Source organism: Chelonia mydas, chromosome 2 (genome assembly GCF_015237465.2).
Source record: "Chelonia mydas isolate rCheMyd1 chromosome 2, rCheMyd1.pri.v2, whole genome shotgun sequence".
In the NCBI taxonomy this organism is placed as follows: Eukaryota; Metazoa; Chordata; order Testudines; family Cheloniidae; genus Chelonia; species Chelonia mydas.
This window is the reverse complement of record NC_057850.1, coordinates 197,646,404-197,667,184: the sequence shown is the minus strand read 5'-3', so window position 1 is coordinate 197,667,184 and position 20,781 is coordinate 197,646,404. Positions and strand designations below refer to the sequence as shown.

The 20,781-nt window shown below is 43.0% G+C and overlaps 1 protein-coding gene across 7 annotated transcripts in view; it reads right to left on the bottom strand.

Annotated features, from left to right (window-relative positions):
• RFTN1 (raftlin, lipid raft linker 1) overlaps positions 1 to 20,781 on the bottom strand; it is a 114,517-nt gene that overhangs the window by 64,995 nt on the left and 28,741 nt on the right. For all 7 annotated transcript variants that reach the window (XM_027822000.3, XM_037890466.2, XM_027822007.3 and 4 more), the window contains exon 3: positions 12,469 to 12,655. In XM_027822000.3, the coding sequence (XP_027677801.1) occupies positions 12,469 to 12,655 (187 nt within the window). The remainder of the gene's footprint in view (positions 1 to 12,468; positions 12,656 to 20,781) is intronic.

Sequence of the window (20,781 nt, the reverse complement as noted above, 5' to 3'; positions counted from 1 at the left end):
AAAGGTGTGAACTACTCCATTCTCATCAAATATGAAACCAAGGTGTCAGCGTTATTAAATATTTCACTGCTAGTCATATAGGAGAACATCTTACTAACATGTTTTTCCCACAACCTCATATTGCCTTCCATGCCTCTCCAAAGGTGAAAAGCCTCAAATCTCCCATACCTAGCTGTCCAAACTCTGTTTCCCCATCCTCAACCACGTATGCAATATATTCCTATTATGAACACAAATATCTAGTGTATACTGAAAACTGAAAGTGTACGGACACCATCAAATAAACAACAGAGGGACTACTGTACTGATTGCATTATTCACATGCACATGTAAATCATGAAATCCTCCATTTTTAAATGAAGATAGAGCAAAATTTCAAGTCTGCTACAGATTCCACAGACCTTGTCACAGACTTTAGGTCCAGCTTGCCATTGAGCACCCAGGGCCTTGATTACACCAAGCAAAGTACTGTTAGCTGGATCTGTCTCGTGCTATTTTGTTGTTGTTTTTTAATAAATCACAAGTCATAACAATAGTTATAACTCTTTTTTATTTAAAGCTATGCTATTTTGATGAGTCACCTTGACCTCTCTGTCAGATTCCTTGGCAGGTAAGTAAAATTTGTAGTGTCCAAATTGTGAATATTTATGTTTTGGAATGTGGGGAAATAAGAAGAACAAAGCACCATGATCTCATCAAGTGTGTCACTGTACAGCAGATTTCATTATTTTAACAGTAAAGGAGAACATGTATAAAGTTTCTGAGATAAACCCAGTGCTCGGCTTTGAAAATTTACCCCCAAATAAAACCACTGATTCTAAACCTGCACTGAAATTCTTTCCTTAATTATTATTTTAATGAGTAGAGCTGAAACCTGAATAAGGATTAATCTTAAAGATTGTCAGCAATGTGGCAAAAAAGACCTCGCCCGGATCCAATTTATTTCTAGCTACCTCACTCTAATACTGTAAAGAGAGTAAGCATGAACACATGAGCACTATTCTAAGCAAATTATCCATGAGCCTGGGATATAGATCTCTCTTAACAGATGAGAAAGTGGCTTTCTTTTTGGCACATACTAGTCAGGGTGGGAAGTGAAAACATTTTAATTGACACTGAATTTTGAAACTACAGCACACTAGACAGGAGTGTCATACCAAAGGCAGCTGGGAGAGCAAAACAGGGAGGAAAAACTAAAGCAACTCAGCACTATGGACCTGATGCAGGCAACTCATTCAAAGGCCAGTGTTGGGACTGCTATGTTAGGGGTAGGTTTGCCGCAACAGCAGTAGAGTCTCAGATCTAATAATGTGCTGAACACCTAAATAAAAGATCTGAGATGAAATATTAAAGAGTCAGAAAATAACATACCAATGAGGAATAGTTGGTTCCCACAAACGGACCACTAATAATCTCATTTAAGCTTTTGTTCCCTCTGCGCCATTCACAGATCTGATTATTCTTATTCTGGTTAGCCAGAGCCTTCTATTTATTGGAAATGAACTGATTCTCTACTTTCCATTTGCCAGAGAAACATACTGTGATAGGCTCTCACCGTCTAGTATACTACTGTCACATGCCCATCACTTAGAGTACTTTCTTCAAGTGTAAATCAGTGTGAATCAACTTTTCTCAAGTGTGAATCAGCAGACTCTAGGCTAAACCTTATATTTGCCTTCCCACCCCTCTATAAAAGAAATCCCCTCTTGCAGAGCCTGGATTCACACATTGCCCCTTACACATCTTGTTTAACTGAGAAATCTCTCTTCTGAAGATCCAAATTCTCAGAATTCATCTCTGTCAAAGTCATTATTAAAACAAGATATGAAAAAAAATCACTACTTAGATCACTGTCAACTACTTTTAATTAGAGAGGTTTAAAAAAAACCTACAGTTTTTTGCAATACCTTTTGAGAAGCTTAAAATATAGTTTTTTACCCTACTAAATTTGTCCTTTTCCATTTGAATCCCAATCCAACTCCCACCAGTTCATTAATGTGTGTGAACACTCAGGGTACTACATTAACAAGGATATAGAAGTAGTTAGATAAAAATTAAAGTCAAAACAGAGTTTTTCCACTAACTTTAATGAGAGCTGAATCAAGTCCTTCAACGACGTGATATCCTGCCATCACCCCCAATTGCTTCTAAAGAATTAACATGCTTATATTTGTTTATGCATCATCATCATTAATAATGTCCATAATGCAACGTAAATTTTCATGTTGATTGAAAAATAGCTGTTGTCTTTCTAATATTCTTTATAACAAAGTTAACACTTTAAGGGCAAAAACCTTCCTTTAGATGCATGTGGCTCCCACTATCTGCTATGAATGCCTCCTTCTCATATACATCCAGAAGGAGAATTTAGCCCTGTTTCATTATTCACTTGAAATGGGTATTGTGGCAGAGGAACCATTCGCTCCTGCCTCTGCTCAAGTCCACAAACTGCTCAGAGACCTTTATGCTGGTAAAACACCTGGTGCAGTTCATTTACAATCTTGATACCCAACCACCCTTGTACACCACACAGCCTTACTCCTTCAGTCTTAGGGAGCCTTCAGCTCCTGAGGCAAGCAGGGAAGAGTAATCTCTCCCTCCCTCCGTCTGCTTCCCCCTGTCCCGACTTCCTTCCTGCCAGTGTTTAATTGGACCTGCAGTGACCAGAGCACTGGTTCAAGCTGCTATTGCCCAGAGCTCTCTCACACACCTCCCCCCCTTACCTGACAGTAAGTCTTCTTTCCATGTTCTCCCACCCTTATTTGAGGTGTCACCCCGTGAGAGTCTCTCTCTGTCCTTGGGGTGATCATCTGGGTTGCCTTGTGGGGTCTGCACATTCTCCACCCACATAAGTCACACTTTGTCAGTGGAGCAGACCCCCATAGCTCCATCTCAGCCCACAAGTCTTCACACCAGGGCACCATGGGGAATTACGAAGGGGGAGAATAGGGAGAGTATCTGGCAGAAGATCAAGGTTACTCCCTTTATCTCCTGATCCCTCAGAGTCTCAGATTCTCCCAAACCTCCAAACGGTGCCTGGGTTTCTTCTCCGTGGGATTGTGTTGCAGGGAGCACCATATGTCCCTCAACCTCTCCTAAGGAGTTTGGGCTGTCTGTTTCCCCCATACCTCCTTCCTAAATTCCTATCCCCCCACCTTCAATTTCCTGGGGAGGTCTCCTTTCCTCCTGACTTGGGCTTTCTTTTTGTTTAAGGGTTTCTATTGTTTCTCCCATGGGCTTATTCTTTTCTCTCCCTTCTGGTTTCCTTTTCCCCAACCTGGGATTCTTTACACCACCTTGTTTCCATATTGGGAAGGGACTCCAGCCCCTCCACTGCTGCAACCTGTTTCCAACTAAACCTCCCCTGGCTTTCCGGGGCACTTGGGCCATAGGGCAGTGTCTCTTATCCCCATGGACACATTCTATGTCCATAGTTGCTCCTGGAACCATCCAGTGAGACTTCACCAGCTCCCTCCAGACAAGAGAGCAACCTGAGGCCATATCCACAGGGCCCCTCTGGAATGTCCTCCCCATCATTACCGAATTGGTGGACAGTTTCTGTCCTTGTTTCTTCCCTCCAGTTCTGGCCCAGCCACAAAACTTGGCAAAACCACAGTCCCTGTATAAGGGCAGTCCCTTTTTATGTGCCCCTGTCACCTGCACTGATAGCATGTAATGGGTCAAGCCCCAGCCAGAGCTCCTTGGGGTTCTTCCTTCATCCTCTCTATGCCCTTTCTTGCTGTGGGTTCTCTGGTCTTCCTCCCACTCTCTAGATCCTCTTTTCTGGGTTGTTCCTCTTTCTTGGGAAAGTCTGTCTCTGTATTCCTCCGTCAATTTCATGGCCACATCCACCATACCTGGTCGAGGCCAACTGACCCACACTCGTATGTTCTTAGGGAGGCCCTGAAGGAACTGTTCTAATACCAGAACATTCATTATTTCCCCTCTGGTTTCAACCAGCAGGTGGCCCAGTCCATCAACGTTTGGGGAACTGCCCAGGGCCATAAACCCCCAGTCCACCTTGTGGATCTGAACTTTTGGCAGTACTTCTCAATTGACAGATCCACCCGATCCAGGATGGCTGCCCTCGCCATCTCGGAATTCCTGGCCTGCTCTTCACTCAGAGCCACATATCATAGAATAATAGACCTTAAGGTCAGAAGGGACCATTATGATCGTCTAGTCTGATCTCCTGCTCAACACAGGCCACAGAATCTCACCCACTCCTGTAACAAACCCCAAACCTATGTCTGAGCTATTGAAGTCCTCAAATCATGGTTTAAAGACTTCAAGGTGCAGAGAATCCTCTAGCAAGTGACCCATGCCCCTCGCTGCAGAGGAAGGCAAAAAACCCCCAGGGCCTCTGCCAATCTGCCCTGGAGGAAAATTCTTTCCCGACCCCAAATATGGCAATCAGCTAAACCCTGAGCATGTGGGCAAGACTCACCAGCCAGACACCCAGGAAAGAATTCTCTGTAGTAACTCAGATCCCACCCCATCTAACATTCCATCACAGGCCATTGGGCATATCTACCGCTAATAGTTGAAGATCAATTAATTGCCAAAATTAGGCTATCCCATCATATCATCTCCTCCATAAACTTATCAAGCTTAGTCTTGAAGCCAGACATGTCGTTTGGCCCCACTGCTTCCCTTGGAAGGCTGTTCCAGAACTTCACTCCTCTGATGGTTAGAAACCTTTGTCTAATTTCAAGTCTAAACTTCCTGATGGCCAGTTTATATCCATTTGTTCTTGTGTCCACATTGGTACTGAGCTTAAATAATTCTTCTCCCTCCGTGGTATTTATCCCTCTGATATATTTATAGATAGCAATCATATCTCCCCTCAGCCTTCTTTTGGTTAGGCTAAACAAGCCAAGCTCTTTGAGTCTCCTTTCATAAGACAGGTTTTCCATTCCTCGGATCATCCTAGTAGCCCTTCTCTGTACCTGCTCCAGTTTGAATTAATCTTTCTTAAACATAGGAGACCAGAACTGCACGCAATATTCCAGATGAGGTCTCACTAGTGCCTTGTATAATGGTACTAACACCTCCTTATCTCTACTGGAAATACCTCGCCTGATGCATCCCAAGACCGCATTAGCTTTTTTCACAGCCATATCACATTGGCGGCTCATAGTCATCCTGTAATCAACCAATACTCCGAGGTCCTTCTCCTCCTCCGTTACTTCCAAGTGACACGTCCCCAGTTTATAACAAAAATTCTTGTTATTAATCCCTAAATACATGACCTTTCACTTTTCACTATTAAATTTCATCCTATTACTCCTACTCCAGTTTACAAGGTCATCCAGATTTTCCTGTATGATATCCCGGTCCTTCTCTGTATTGGCAATACCTCCCAGCTTTGTGTCATCCGCAAACTTTATTAGCGCATTCCCGCTTTTTATACCAAGGTCAGTAATAAAAAGATTAAATAAGATTGGTCCCAAAACTGATCCCTGAGGAACTCCACTAGTAACCTTCTTCCAGCCTGACAGTTCACCTTTCATTGTGACCAGCTGTAGTCTCCCCTTTAATCAGTTCCTTATTCACCTTTCAATTTGCATATTGATCCCCATCTTTTCCAATTTAACGAATAATTCCCCATGTGGAACCGTATCAAATGCCTTATTGAAATCGAGGTAAATTAGATCCACTGCATTTCCTTTGTCTAACAAATCTGTTACCTTTTCACAGAAGGAGATCAGGTTGGATTGACACGATCTACCTTTTGTAAAACTATATGCTGCTTGGGCTTCCCCTGACAGATAGGAAGTCAGAATCAGGGCCCAGGTTGCCTTATACCAACCTGCACCCATAGCTACCCTCTCAATAGTGCACAGGAATGCATCAGGATCATCTCTCAGGGCCCATCTTACATAGTCTTAGGCCCTGTGTCCAGGCACCACCCCCCACCATGGGACTCATCACATTCTGTAGGAGGTATTGCTGCATGTTGGCTTGTTCCCTTATGAAATCTTTCAGGCTTTTCCGCTTGCCAAGCAAACAAAGCCTGCCTCTCCCTGTGGTGGGATTGTTCAAAACTTTGCAGGGTCTTCTGCATTTATTCTTGCTGTTTTACCAGCCATTGCAGGGTCTCCTCCATCATGCAGGCTGCCAAACCCTTGCACTGGCTAAGATTCCAGACAAGCCTCCATGTGTGGCAGGGCCCCCTTGCTCCAGCTTCTGCTCAAGTCCACAAACCATTCAGAGACCTTCATGGTAGTAAAACACCCAGTGTAGTTTATTTACCATGTTGATTCCCACCATCCTCGTACACCATACAGCCGTACTCCTTCAGTTTTAGGGAGCCCTCAGCTGCTGAGGCAAGCATGGAAGATATATATATCCCTCTGTCCCCATCCCCTTCCCTACTTCTTTCCTGTGCCTTTTTGTACCTCTGCCTAATGGCTTAATTAGCCTTCCAGGTCTCCTCCACCCACCAATTAGGTACAGCTCTTCTTAACAGAGTTTGTTCTGCAGTGTTTAATTGGAGCTGCAGTGATCAGAGTGCTGGCTCAGCTGCTGTTGCCCAGTGCTCTGTCACAGGTACTGTATAAGGTCAGCAGAACGGGGTCAATAAAAATACCTAGGTAAGTTAATGGAAATGTCCTGGTAATGTTAAAAAAAAGCCATAGAATGACATTGCAAACCCACACTGAGCATGTTAAAATGCAAAGGCAATGCCAAAACAACAGCAGCAGCAGTAATACACTGCACTTATATTGCACTTTTATCCATGGATCTCACCGTACTTTACAGGATGGGGTAAGTATTATTATCTCCATATTATAGCTGGGAAAACTAAAGCACAGGAAGACTACAGTGAGTTGCTGGAAGCATCAGGAAGATGCCTTGACATCCATCTCCTGCTCTGGCCACTAGGCATACCATCTGCTAGCACACGTCTAGGAGGCGTGATCCCACGAAAAACAAAATTTTAGAAATGCATGTCAATAGCAACCATGTTAAAATATCAGTCTGAAATAAAATGGAGTAATGCTGATGGAAGTATATAGACTAATTCAAAGGCACAATTAGATGTCTAGGTACACACAAATACCTGATTGATAGTACTGCACAAAAAAGAAACTAACAAAACTCTTTGATTTCTGCTATCTTCAGAAAGCAAGGAAGGATGTGGGAGAAAAACAGGACAGATAATGATCACTGTAAGAGAACTGAAAGTTTAAACAATAGCATCAAAACAATCAGTGTTAATAAGAAGCATTAGAAAAATAAGTAAGCTCTACAGTCTTTCAGATGCACCATACAGAATGGCAGTGAATAGTGAGATTGAGTGCTCATGAAAGCTAAAAGATTTTTTTTGACATAGCACAGCTCTTGTGTGCATTCTTGGTGATACTACAAAAAACAGAAAGAGGCCATTTCTGGTTCAAAGGGTAGGTGACTTTGCTAATGAGTTTATGCTTGGAACTGGACTGCCTACAATCTTCTAACACTAAATGTAAGCTCTCATTAGGTATAGTGTGTTCAGCAAATACAGTAATCATCTTCTTCCACCCAATTGTTTAATTTAACAAAGGTGATTGTCATAAATATAAAGGGAAGGGTAACTATCTTTCTGTATACAGTGCTATAAAATCCCTCCTGGCCAGAAACAACATCATGTTACCTGTAAAGGGTTAAGAAGCTCAGCTAACCTGGCTGGCACCTGACCCAAAGGACCAATAAGGGGACAAGATACTTTCAAATATTGGGGGTGGGGAAGGGTTTTGTTTGTGCTCTTTGTTTACGTGGTTGTTCTCTCTTGGGACTGAGAGAGGCCAGACAGAAATCCATCTTCTCCAACCCATCCTAATCCAAGTCTCCAATATTGCAATCAGTATAGGTAAACCAGGCAAGGCGGATTAGTTTATCATTTGTTTTATGTGAATTTTCCCTGTGTTAAGAGGGAGGTTTATTCCTGTTTTCTGTAACTTTAAGGTTTTGCCCAGAGGGGGATCCTCTGTGTTTTGAATCTGAATACCCTGTAAAGTATTTTCCATCCTGATTTTACAGAGATGATTTTTACCTTTCTTTTTTTAAAAATAAAATCCTTCTTTTAAGAACCTGACTGATTTTTCCATTGTTCCAAGATCCAGGGGTTTGGGTCTTTGATGATTTTGTAACCAATTGGTTAGGATATTATTCTCAAGCCTCCCCAGGAATGGGGGTGTGTTGGGCTTGGGGGGATATTTTGGGGGAAGACGTCTCCAAGTGGTCTCTTTCCCTGTTCTTTGTTTAAAACGTTTGGTGGTGGCAGCATACTGTTCAAGGACAAGGCAAAGTTTGTACCTTGGGGGAGTTTTTAACCTAAGCTGGTAAGAATAAGCTTAGGGGGTCTTTCATGCGGGTCCCCATATCTGTACCCTTGAGTTCAGAGTGGGGAAGGAACCCTGACAGTGATAGATGTCAGACCTTTGCCAAACTTAAAGATACTTAACTGGTCTTTTTACTTGATCACAGATTAATCACATGTCCTTTATTTTATTTTATAAAATGTCTTCTGATAAGGATGATTTTTCTGAAGCAGCCTTGAAATCCTTTTTTCTGTCATGTAAAATCAGGGTTATTCCATTTAGACTGCAGAACAGACTACGCAAAAAAGCCTTCTGCCCAGCCCCTTGCCACAGCTATCTGAGTTTAGTCAGCTGCCCATCTCTCTTCATTCTGCTTGAGATCTTCAAAATTTGCATTTCCCCCTTGTTCTGTGGCAGTAGCCACCATCACACATTTGGCCAAAGTCAGAGGCCACCTAAATGATTCTAAGCGAGTCTAAACTGGTGTAATTCACCCTTCTGTTGGGGTTTTTTTTCTGCTACCTCCTTTTCATCACCTAAACACATAAATTACACCATCTTAGACCCATTCAGACTCAGTGAACCAAACTGAGAGATGGGAGTTAAGGGAATGCAAACAAATAGAGTGTGAATATAATGGGGCTCTGACTGACTCAGACTCTCCACTTCCTTATATCTTGTATACTCATTCACAGATATGCAAAGTGGGTGTAAAACACTGTCCCCAGTACAACTGAGCAGAGAATTCAGATTTGGTTCAGTTTCACGCAGGTGTAAATTACTACACAAGGTGCAAGGCACTGACAAATCAAGCTCACTGTGTGTAAGATAATGTCATGTACATGCACACTAGCCCACTTTTACAGTCAATCCTGAAAGGTGCTGAGCTCTCTAGCCCAACAAAACACTTAAGCATGTGTTTAATTTAAGCAAGTAGTCTGAGTAACTTCAAGGGAGCTACTCACATGGGAACTACTACCCATTTTGCAACTGGAGAAACTGAGGCACAGCTCTGGTAAGTGACTGGCCCAATATTATGCAGGACATCTGTGGAAGAGACAGGAACAGACCCCACATCTCTTTATTCCCAGTCCCATGTCTCAGTCACAAAACTGTGACCCCCTTTGTCAAGAATATTGGTAGTGCAAAACAGCATGAAGTTCCTTATTTATAAAAAGAAGAGCTGGTCTACACTATGCGGGGGGGGGGGGGGGGGGGGGGGGGGGGGGGGGGTGGAAAATAGATCTAAGTTACGCAACTTCAGCTATGTGAATAATGTAGCTGAAGTCAACATACTTAGATCTACTTACTGCAGTGATTTCACTGCGGTGTCCCGTCGATTCCCCTTGCATTTCTCGTTGAGGTGGAGTACCAGAGTCTATGCTAGAGCAACCGGCGGTCAATTTATCATGTCTACACTAGACACGATAAATCGACCCCCACTGGATTGATCGCTGCCCGTTATCTGGCCGGTAGTGTAGACAAGCCCCAAAGCAGGTCCGTATAGAATGACAATTCTTTTAAAAAGTCAATCTACCTGGGATACTTAATGCCTATATGTAATTTGTAATGAAACATGGAGCCTTTCTCCCTTAGGCCACTGGCTCAAATTTGGCCCTATCTGCAGCTGGTAGGAATGGCAAGTCACTACTGTCTGATGATCATTTGGTAGGCTGTATGAAGTGAGACAGTGGTCTGACTCCAATTTCTATTGAACAAGTATCCAAACCACAATTAGCCTCCTTGCCTGAATCCTCAGCAGAAAAAGATAAGGACAAGAATAGGCAATGGAGAATGAAATACTCTCTAATTCCTGGAAATTATTCCAGCATAGTAGGGCTTCTTCTTCTTATGGCTGATGTAGATGTAGAACAACAACTATAATTTCACATGTAAATGGTTAAGTCAGATAATTGAATCAGGAGTAGAGGATTGTAATGCTGTGATGCCTCCTTCGTATTTGTGAAGCAGGCATTATGTTGTTATATGTTCCACAGTCTGTTCGAGGTGCCCACAGTCACATATTGGAGGGCTTTTAATTTTCCATTTGTGCATCAAGTGTCCACATCTGCCATGGTTTATGCAAATTCTCTTTGGTGCTGTCCATAAGCTTCACGGAAGATCAAAGCCAGGGATCTTCTGCATCAGGTCTTTCACAAGGTGTTTGTAACTTCTTGTGAACTCCATTCAGCTTTCCAAGCTCCATCAGGGTTGAAGTCACATTGTTATAAGTTAAGCGCATAGGTCCAAAAGGGCTTGCATGACTTCAAGCGGTGGTGAGGGACATCGTTGAGGTCCTAGTGGATGGGGAGACATTAGTTTTTCTCGATTCGCTGGACTTCCCAGAGGGTTCTGGCATTGCGGTGAATATATGGGAAAGCGATGTGCAACAGCAGGGGCAGCCAGGGTGTTGGGGTCAACTTGAGGGTTCCAGTGATACATCGCACTGCAGTGTTTAGTTGGACATCAACAAGTTGAGTATGGCTATTTCAGTCCACACTGGTGTACAGTACTCAGCTTGGGAATACACAAGGGCCATCACTGATGTCCATAGCACTAATGCTCCTCAGCTTGTGCTTGCCAGTTTCTGGACCGGGTTGACCCTTGTCTTCGTCTCGGGGCTACCTTCTTCAGCTGGTTGTGGAAGGTTAGTGTGCGGTCCAGCTTCACTCCTATATAAGCTGGAGAGAGGTCATGTTGCACAGTGTTGCAGCAGAAGGTCACTTTCAGGGTGCGCTTAGAATTCCTATTATCAAGATGGAATGAGGTGACTGCTGTTTTGTGAGGGTTTGGCCTGAGCCTCCATTTCAGGAGATTCTCCTCCATGGTGTTTAGGTCCCCGTTCAAGGTCGACTTGATGTTATTGAAGGTGGTTGCTTGTGTCGCCAGAGCAAAGTCATCCACATATACAAATCTGCACGACTTCATTGGTGGCACATTGCTCGTGTAGGCATTGAAGAGCGTTGGCATGAGTACTGAGCCTTATGGCAATCCATTGTTGAGGAACTGGGGCGAGCTGACTTTGTCATCCAAATGGACACGTATCTGCCTATTGCTCAACATCGTCCACAGCAGGCTTAGTGTTTTGAGGCAGGGGATAATCCTTGCAAGCTTCAGCGTCAAGCCTTTAATCTAGACCGTATCATAGCAATGCTGAGAAGCATTTGTGATATGAGAAGACTGCACTGCTTGTTTGTACTTGTCCTGCAAATAGTGGACTGTGGTCCCCATGGCTATCAATCCAGCATGAAACGGATTCTCTTTGAAGTCTTTAAATAAAAAATGTGAGGACTTCAGTAACTCAGCCAGAGGTTATGGGCCTACTACAGCAGTGGGTCAGTGAGGTTCTGTGGCCTGCAATATGCAAGAGGGCAGACTAGATAATCATGATGGTCCCTTCTGGCCTTAAAGTTTATGAGTCTAAAGGTATTTTTAAAAACTCTTTACTAAAAATTTTAATTCTATTATGAATGTTTATTCTCAATTTCTCTCTCTCTTTTTGGAATGACTAAGCAGAAAAATCTATTGATTTTTATTAAATTGGGAGATTAAAACATAGAAGGAATTGTGTTCCCTTTTATTTATTCATCCCTAGCCACTGAATGTATTACACAAAAATACTCAGTACAATTTTAAACACAGAATAAAGCAAACAGACTCATTTTCTGTTGATTTAAAATGAGTTGTACTGGGTTGGAAAATTAAAAGTACTCTTATAGTTTTGGGGGTAAAGTTTGTAGATAGGTACAAAAATGCACGTTACTTTACAATTTTCAGATTAATTGTGTTATCCACTGGCTGTATGCCTCTTCAAAGTAAATATTTTTCTAGCTGCATTTAATCCAATAAATTATTAGAGTAAAGGACACAAAATGGACTGTTTTAGCAAATTATTAGGCACAGGGATTGTTTGCTTTTTCATGACAACACATTCCAAAATATAAAGCAGATTTCAACTTGTTATTTTCTGTCTTAGCTGACAAAATGCAGATGGATTATAAACATGAAGAACATGTTAAGTCTATTCAAGCCTACAAATAAATATCCAAGCCTTGCACAGCAAACATTAGCAATGACATTGCTATAATTTCCTGATCTAGGTCAAAACTCAGCAGGAAATCTCATTGTCTATTTTTATCCCAGCTCACTGGAAGTGCTTTACCTTTCTGTCTTCTTGATCAGCACAGCCCTGAAGATTTGTTCCTGGGGAGTCCTCTCTTTTTCATCAGTTGGCTGCACAAAAGGGTGGACAGCAGCCAAGATGAAACCCTGCTGATACAGTTCTTGCAGCTGAGATGGAAGATCACACCAGGAAGAGAGCCTGATTGCAGAGGATCTTGGTAGCTCAGCTGGAAACAAAAACAAAAAATAAATTGATCAATAATCCTAAAGTAAACTATCTTTTTTAGTATTCCAGCCTCTTTGGAGGTAAGCATGCTTCACACTGATGTGCACCATTCCATCTGATTTACTTGTAGCTAACTGAGGTTTACTTGATTCCAGAATTGTTAACAGATTGTTTTGCAAAAGGGTTAATTACTGCATAAATGACTTGTCCAATTAGACGTAAAGGGTCAGACTCACAATGAAATACAAAGTTTGCTGGATTTTTCATGGATAGCATGGGGAGGGAAGACTTAGTAAGCATGCAGCAGTAGGCACCATTCCAAGTTTCAGGAGACATCATTCTATCCCACTATAATGATCAGCACCAATGGTCAAAATATAACACAAGAACAAGGGGACATTCATTAATGAATGTAAAAGATGACAAATTCAAAAATAATAGAAGGAAGCACTCTTTTTTCCGCACAATGCACAGAGTGCGGGACGCATTGCAACATAATGCCATTGAGGCCAAGATCCCAGCAAGATTTTAAAAAATGGATATTCATATGAATGAAAAGAATATCCAGTCATAATAAGTGGGATAATCTTCCCACCCACACTCTACCTACTGCGATTATCCCTTTCTCTGAAGCACCTGGTGCCGGCTACTACAAACAGATGGACCTTGGGTCTGATCCAGTCTGACAGATCCTATCTTATCCCAGTAGCCCTGCATACTTGACAAGAGACTCTGTAAATCATTTACAACAACCTTCCTGCACCTGCCTCAGCCACCCTCCATACTTTTTCAAGTGTTATCTGCAAACACATCTTTCCTCCCTGACTTTGCTGTTTAATTCCTCTCTCCCTCGGCTATCATTTATTTTTTAACTAACTACAACCCAAGAGCCTAGTTTTGTGAGGTGAGGTGCCAAGTGCCCTCAATGCCCACTGAAATCGATGGGAGTTGAGAGCACTCAGCCGTTTGCAGGAAGTGCTCTGCTCCCCACAGGACTGGACCCTTGCTGTAAGTTGCACTGGAATAGAGTTTGTTGAAAGATGCTAGTTATGCAAAATAAAGGTTTATTGTATTTCATTTCCCATCAGATTGTGTGGGTATCCTTTATGAATAATGAAAGAAGTTATCAAAAACTAATAAATATTCAAAACCAATAATAGTGAGGAATAATTTAAATAATAATAGGATAGCTATGCCATGTACACTTTTTCTTAACACATAAGAACGTGTTCCAGACAAGGATAATGAAGCTTTTGATTGAAGGCTATATGACACAGTTTTTTAATTGTGTAAATAAAGAGAGAAACCTAAGAAATGTACATGGTGACAGACACTTCAGCTCTCTAAGATCTATAACAGCACACAAATCTCTTGGGATTCATAAAAAGAGCTATCCAATAAATAATGTATAATAAATATAAATAATGAAACACGCTGTTAATTATATTGGTCCTGTTAGGGAGTAAAGTGGAGGGAAAAGCCCAAGTGTCCAAACTCTACTTATGTGTTGTTCAAAACGCCTACCTCCTCTGGAGGGCTCTCCCTTCCACTTCTTCTAATGACTATTCACTGTGAGCCCCAGAGTATACGAGAAGTAATGATATTAATAAAAAGAAAATGTAGGCTGAAATAGCTTTCTAACAGTGAGATCTATCAAGAATATGGAATAGTTTCTCAAAGGGAATGGTGGGAGCCCTATTGTGTGAGAAATTTAGAACTGACCTCGACAAACCCCTGGAGCATATGTAGTAGAGAACAATGCCACACTAGCCAGTGGAAAGTAAAGAGCTAGGTTATCTAGTCTACCCTATGTTTTGAGATATAAAAACTCACCACCAGAACATTTTTGCTAAAATGTTGACAGTTAATGTTGACATTGATTTATCCTCGGTATGCTTCAGAGTTAACACCCTACATCAATGAATAGGGGTGATTTCACTTCTCAGAGCTCTTGTTTAAGGAACAATGGGAGCTGCAGGGGCCATGCCTGCAGGCAGAGGCAGCGCACAGAGCTGCCTGGCCATGCCTTCACCTAGGAGCTGAGGGGGGGATGTCACTGCTTCCGGGGAGACTCCCAGGTAAGCGCTGCTGAGAGTCCGCCTCACCCCGTCCTCTGCCCCAACCCCTGTCCCCTCCCACACCCAAACTGTGCTGGGGGGGCGGGGGGCAGTGGCCCAAGAACTGCCCCAGCAGAGGCCGGTATGACTGGTACAGGGGCTGCCTGAGCTGCCTCTGAGCCAGGTGCACCAGCCGCTGCAAAAGTCACGGAGATCATGGAAAGTCACGGAATCTGTGACAAACTCGCAGCCTTACTCATGCTTACCTTGGGCATGGACACTGAATGTGTCTTTACCTATGTCTGGATTATTTTGCATACACCCTAAAAGAAAGATTTGGGGATCTAAAAGAAGGTCAGCACCAACGTTCCCTCTAATTTTTGACAGGCCGTGTGCGCAAAATATTTCTTCTGTGCAAATTATTGTGCTTCTGTGCAAATTTTTGTGCACGCAGTGTTTTGCCGTGTGCATGGGGTTTAGGATCTGTGTGCGCGCGCACACGTGCGCAGCTTAGAGGGAACAGCGGTCAGCACATTAGTATGAGACAGTTGCCTAATTACTTCCTCCCAAATGCCGAATACGATGGGAAAATGTCAAAGCAAACATATTTGTGCCCCAAGACAAGCACTTTAAAAATCCTTAGTATTATTTCCATCTATCTTAACACTCTCATAGAGCCTCATCCAACCCTCAATTAAAGTCAATGAAAAAAGTCCTTTTGACTTCAATAACTGATAGCATTTTTCACCTTCCACATTTTAAAGATGGGAAAACTGAAGCTGTGAAGTAAAGTGTCATACCCAAGGTCACACAGCAGGTCAGTGGCAGAGCAAACCTTTCCACAATTCCAGTATTTACAATAATTACACACGGCAAACCTGTGTATCCTGCCACAGGTCCAGTAAATTCTGAACAGGTTTTTCTCTGTGGTGTCAATCTTGGTTTTAAAGTGTCTGTAGCTCTACTAACATTTTTGCAGATTCTGCTCCACATTTCCATGTTTATTGTTACACTTCACCTCCTGACCTCAGTGATTGCTCTGTTTATTCAGTCTAGGTTTAGACGAGAATGTGAGAAGCTTGTAAATGACAGATGCTGTATTTTTCAATTTAGCTAAAGTTGAAAGTAGAAACAGAAGTGTGGGGTGTGTTTGGAACTGATTCCCAGGCAAATTAGGTTGCTGCTTGGCTGATAATTGAAGCTGCAACTATTTCCAGCAGTACTCATTACCAACAGATTAAACAGTATCTTACAGATCCTAGAGAAGGAAAAGAATATTCCCCCATGAAACAACTGACATCCATAAGGGCCATGAGTTTCCTGGAGTCTACAACTTCAGGGTTAGCTCATAAACTCTATATTGCTAATAGGAGAGATCTCAGATCGTTTCCCTCCTGCAGAGAAACACAGGGAGGCAGAGCAGACACAGAATTCTAGAGGGTGAACTGTAAAAAATTTGAAGGGGATTGTTCCCTCAGGTGCTTGGGCCTATCTGAGGGGCAGTGCAAGGTGGAGGTGCAATTTCCCAACCTCACAGATCCTGAGGTCCACAGGGAAGCGAAGACTGAGAATCACAGATGAAGAGGCAGCTACAGCAAGGGGACTCCTTGGAGTTGTTCTGGTGGCCTCATCTTCTCCTGACTGCACAGCTCTTTCTGGAACAAGGCTACCATTTGGTGAACCCTTTCTGGCTGCAAACTAGCAGCTGAGCAGGAGAATCCACAGAAATCAACACTGCTTCCAACAGCATTAACTTCCTCTTGGAATTTGAAATAGAACTCAGAAAGGCTAGCAAGGAATGGCGCCACAGAGAGCGACTAGTACCTAGGTCCATCTTCTTCTTCCCCAAAACCCTGCAAAGCCTAGTCCCTGCAGAGAGGCTTCTAACAAGTTCTTATGATGAGCAGATGATGCCATAAATCTGCAACTCCCCTAGTGTCCCACAGGACAGAGTCCAATGGATCTCTGTCTCCTCTGCTTGTTGCACCAGAGAGGATAATTTGGACTTTTGTCAACCATAGTGACCCTCTCAGAAGCCACGGAGAGATATAGAGAGTATTTACTTTGGTAGCACTGTCCCCCTGTTTGCATAGAAAGTGGCACTGGTGATGTCCAAAGCTCCCAGTGTTCACCCACTTATGGCTATCCCAGGTCTTGTCCCTGAATCACAAGGTGATCTGTTCCAAAAGACAATGGGCTAAATCCACAAAAAGGACTTAGGCTTTGCTGAGGGCAGGGGTTCTCAAACTTCATTGCACCATTACCCCCTTCTGACAACAAAAATTACTACATGACCCCAGGAGGGGGGACCAAAGCCTGAGCCTGCCCGAGTCCCACCACCTCAGGTGGGGGGAGAAGGGGGGCCCAAGCCCCACCACCTTGGGAGGGAGGGGGGCAAAGCCAAAGCCCCAGGGCTTCAGCCCAAGGCAGGGGGCTTGTAACCTGACCCCCAATCCCCAGGACTGAAGCCCTTGGGCTTGAGCCCCTGGCGGTGGGATTCAGGGTTCTGCTTCAGCCCCGGGCCCCACGTAGTCTAAGCTAGCCCTGGTGACCCCATTAAAAAGGGGTCCAACCCACTTTGGGGTCCTGACCAACAATTGAGAACCGCTGGCCTAGGGAACTTTAATGGTGGAAACTGAGGCGCCAAGGGATTTTAGACATAAACAGAATTAGGCAGCAGATGAGTGAGGTTTTGATGAACTCTGGTGCCTAAATGTTGGCTTTAGGAGCTTAATGTGACAATTAGAACAAGTCTTTTTGTGGTTCTGGGCCAATGTTTATAAATACTGTTGTTCCCTTAAGGACTCCATAACCCCTGGAATTAAGCCAAAACACCCATAGCAATTGTGCTAGGGTCTATGCTGAGATAAGCAGATGCATCCTTTATCAGATATTAAGAGAGAAGAATATTACAAACGCAGTGGGCTGTTCCACCTGTATCAAACAATTAGACTTGGATAACTCTGGGAAGCTGCAGTCTACACCTTTCACAAATAAGAACTATAAGGAAATTATGTGAAATAATACATCAGTTGTCCTCACCCATGATTAGGAGGACAATCATATAAATATATTAAACTTTTCATATTATGCAAATATCTTAACAAAATCTGAAAATAATCATAGAATCATAGATTCATAGAATTGTAGGACTGGAAGGGACGTTGAGAGGTCTTCTAGTCCAGTCCCCTATACTCATGGCAGGACTAAGTATTCTAGGCCAGTCCTGACAGGTGTTTGTCTAACTTGCTCTTAAAAATCTCTAATGATGCAGATTCCACAGACAATTTATTCCAGTGCTTAACTACCCTCACAGGAAGTTTTTCCTAATGTCCAACCTAAGCCACCCTTTCTGCAATTTAAGCTTCTTGTCCTATCATCAGAGGTTAAGGAGAAGAATTTTTCTCCCTCCTCCTTGTAACAACTTTTTATGTACTTGAAAACTGTTATCATGTCCCCTCTCAGTCTTCTCTTTTCCAGACCAAACAAACCCAATTTTTTCAGTCTTCCCTCATAGGTCATGTTTTCTAGACCTTTAATCGTTTTTGTTGCTCTTCTCTGGATTTTCTCCAATTTGTCCGTATCTTTCCTGAAATGTGGCACCCAGAACTGAACACAGTACTTCAGTTGAGACCTAATCAGCATGGAGTAGAGCGGAAGAATTACTTCTCGTGTCTTGCTTACAACACTCCTGCTAGCACATCCCAGAACAATGTTTGCTTTTTTGGCACCAGTGTTACACTGTTGACTCATATTTAGCTTGTGATCTGCTATGACCCCCAGATCCCCTCTCGCAGTACTTCTTCTTAGGCAGCCATTTCCCATTTTGCATGTGTGCAACTGATTGTTCCTTCCTAATGCAGTACTTTGCATTTGTCCTTGTTGAATTTCATCCTATTTACTTCAGACCATTTCTCCAGTTTGTCCAGTTCATTTTGAATTTTAATCCTCTCCTCCCAAGCACTTGCAACCCCTCCCAGCTTGGTATCATCTGCAAATGTTATAAGTGTGCTCGCTATGCCATTATTAAGGATACGATTCTGTCACAGAGGTCATGGATTCCATGACTTTCTGGGACCTCTGAGACTTCTTCTGGGTAGGGCTAGAGAAACTGTTAGTACTGGGGCTGCCGGAGCAGCGGCCACCAAAACAGCTGGCTAGCGGTCAGCCCCTGGTCTGTTGTTGCAGCGGCCGGCAGCCAGCCTTGGGGCCACCAGAGGAGCAGCAGCCAGCCCCAGAGCAGTGGCCCCTGGAACATCTGGCTAGCAGTCAGCCCCAAGGCCACTGGAACAGCAGCCAGTGGCCAGCCCCAGGGATGCTGGAGCAGTGGCCCCCAGAAACCTGACCAGAGGTCAGCCCCAGGACTGCCGAACTGCTGACTGACAGCCTGCCGCCAGAGCAGCAGTCCCTGGCCCACTGGAGCAGCAGCCAGGGCTGGGTGAGCCCCTGCCACAGGAGCAGGGGCAGGGCTGGAGCAGCTGCAAGCCCCAACAGCGCTCTGTTTGACCTCCCCTCAGGGTACTTGTAGAAAAAGTCAGGGACAGGTGGCGGGCTTCCATAAATTTTTCCCTGACTTTTACTAAAAATACCAACAACAGAATCTTAACCTTAGCCATTATCTAAATCATTGATGAAGATATTGAACAGAAATGGACACTTGATAATGCCCTTCCAGTAAACCACTGATAACTACTCTCTGGGAATGATTTTCCAACCAATTCTGCACCAACCTTATAGTAGCTTCATCTGGTTGTATTTCCCTAGTTTGTTTATGAGGTTATGTGAGACAGTATCAAAAGCATTACTAAAGTCAAGATATACCACATCTACCACTTGTCCCTTATCCACGAGGCTTGTTAGAAATAGTTAGAAAGCTATTGAGTTAGTTTGACTTAATATGTCTTTCCCCTGAATTTTAACCTTTCCCATTTGACAAGGAGTAATGTCCTTCTCCATACCTTCTGTTTCTAACACAACTAAAGTAAACATTACTCCTTTTGTTTTCTTTCTACTTGTGCAACCACATAATCAAGGAACTCAACATAGCCCCGGGAAGAGCATTTGTTAGTTATCTGCCAAAGTTGTATTTATTTAATCTCTCTGCACTAGAGGAGTATTTTTAAAAATATTTTTAAGATAGTTAGAAAACTAGAGGAAATCCCTCAACCAGATTATAACATTTTTAAGACAAGTGAAATTTAGAGCCTCAACTTCTGAGCACTGCCACTTAAAAAATTAGAAAAAGGAGAATGGGCATAGTGCTTCACTATAAGCTGTAACAACCTATGTTATGGGATTTTTCTTTTAAAAAAATCTATTTATTTATTAATATTTTTACCTAATGTGACTTTAGAGCATTAACTTTTAACATACTTCCTAGATTGAGCTTTTTAGCCCTTGGCCACAGTCACCCACAACTGCTAGAGGCTAATTTACCCCGTGAGGACAGTGACACTGCTGATAAAATTGTTGCATAAAATCAATGTTTATTTTTTTGGACCCATTTTAACTCACTTGTGTTCCCTTGTACAGAGGTTTTCATGCCTGCAGTAATCCTTCTCATCATTAGGCAATTATTCTGAAATCCCAAAAGATCTAGATGGCTGCCCAGTTTGCAGTGTGATGTAACAAAAAATGGTCTATTTGGAATTTTTTATAACAAAAGGCAAAAAATACATATTTAAAAAGAAATATGTATACGCAGAATATACATATATCTTCTCTGTTATGTGGTGCAAAGGCAAGCAGTCTGTAGTAGCACATGGCTAAAACATGGTGCACACTTGGTGCATAAGATGAAAACAGGTAAAGGCAATGCTCCACTAGTATAGTAGTAAAGCTGCAGTGCGCCAGGCCACATTAGTGGACATCCTGCAGGGTTTTACAATGGAGCAGGCAGACCCCGGCATCTAGAAGGAGCTGATTGCAGGCTTGACGTCTACATCAGCATCAGCTTGCTCTGTTGCATCCTGCAAAGCTCACTCGCAGGGTCACAACTACAAATCTGCTGGGAGGAAGCTAATGGTAGCACATCCAGAGAGCAGCAGTGAGGCCAGCGCTAGGAGTAGGG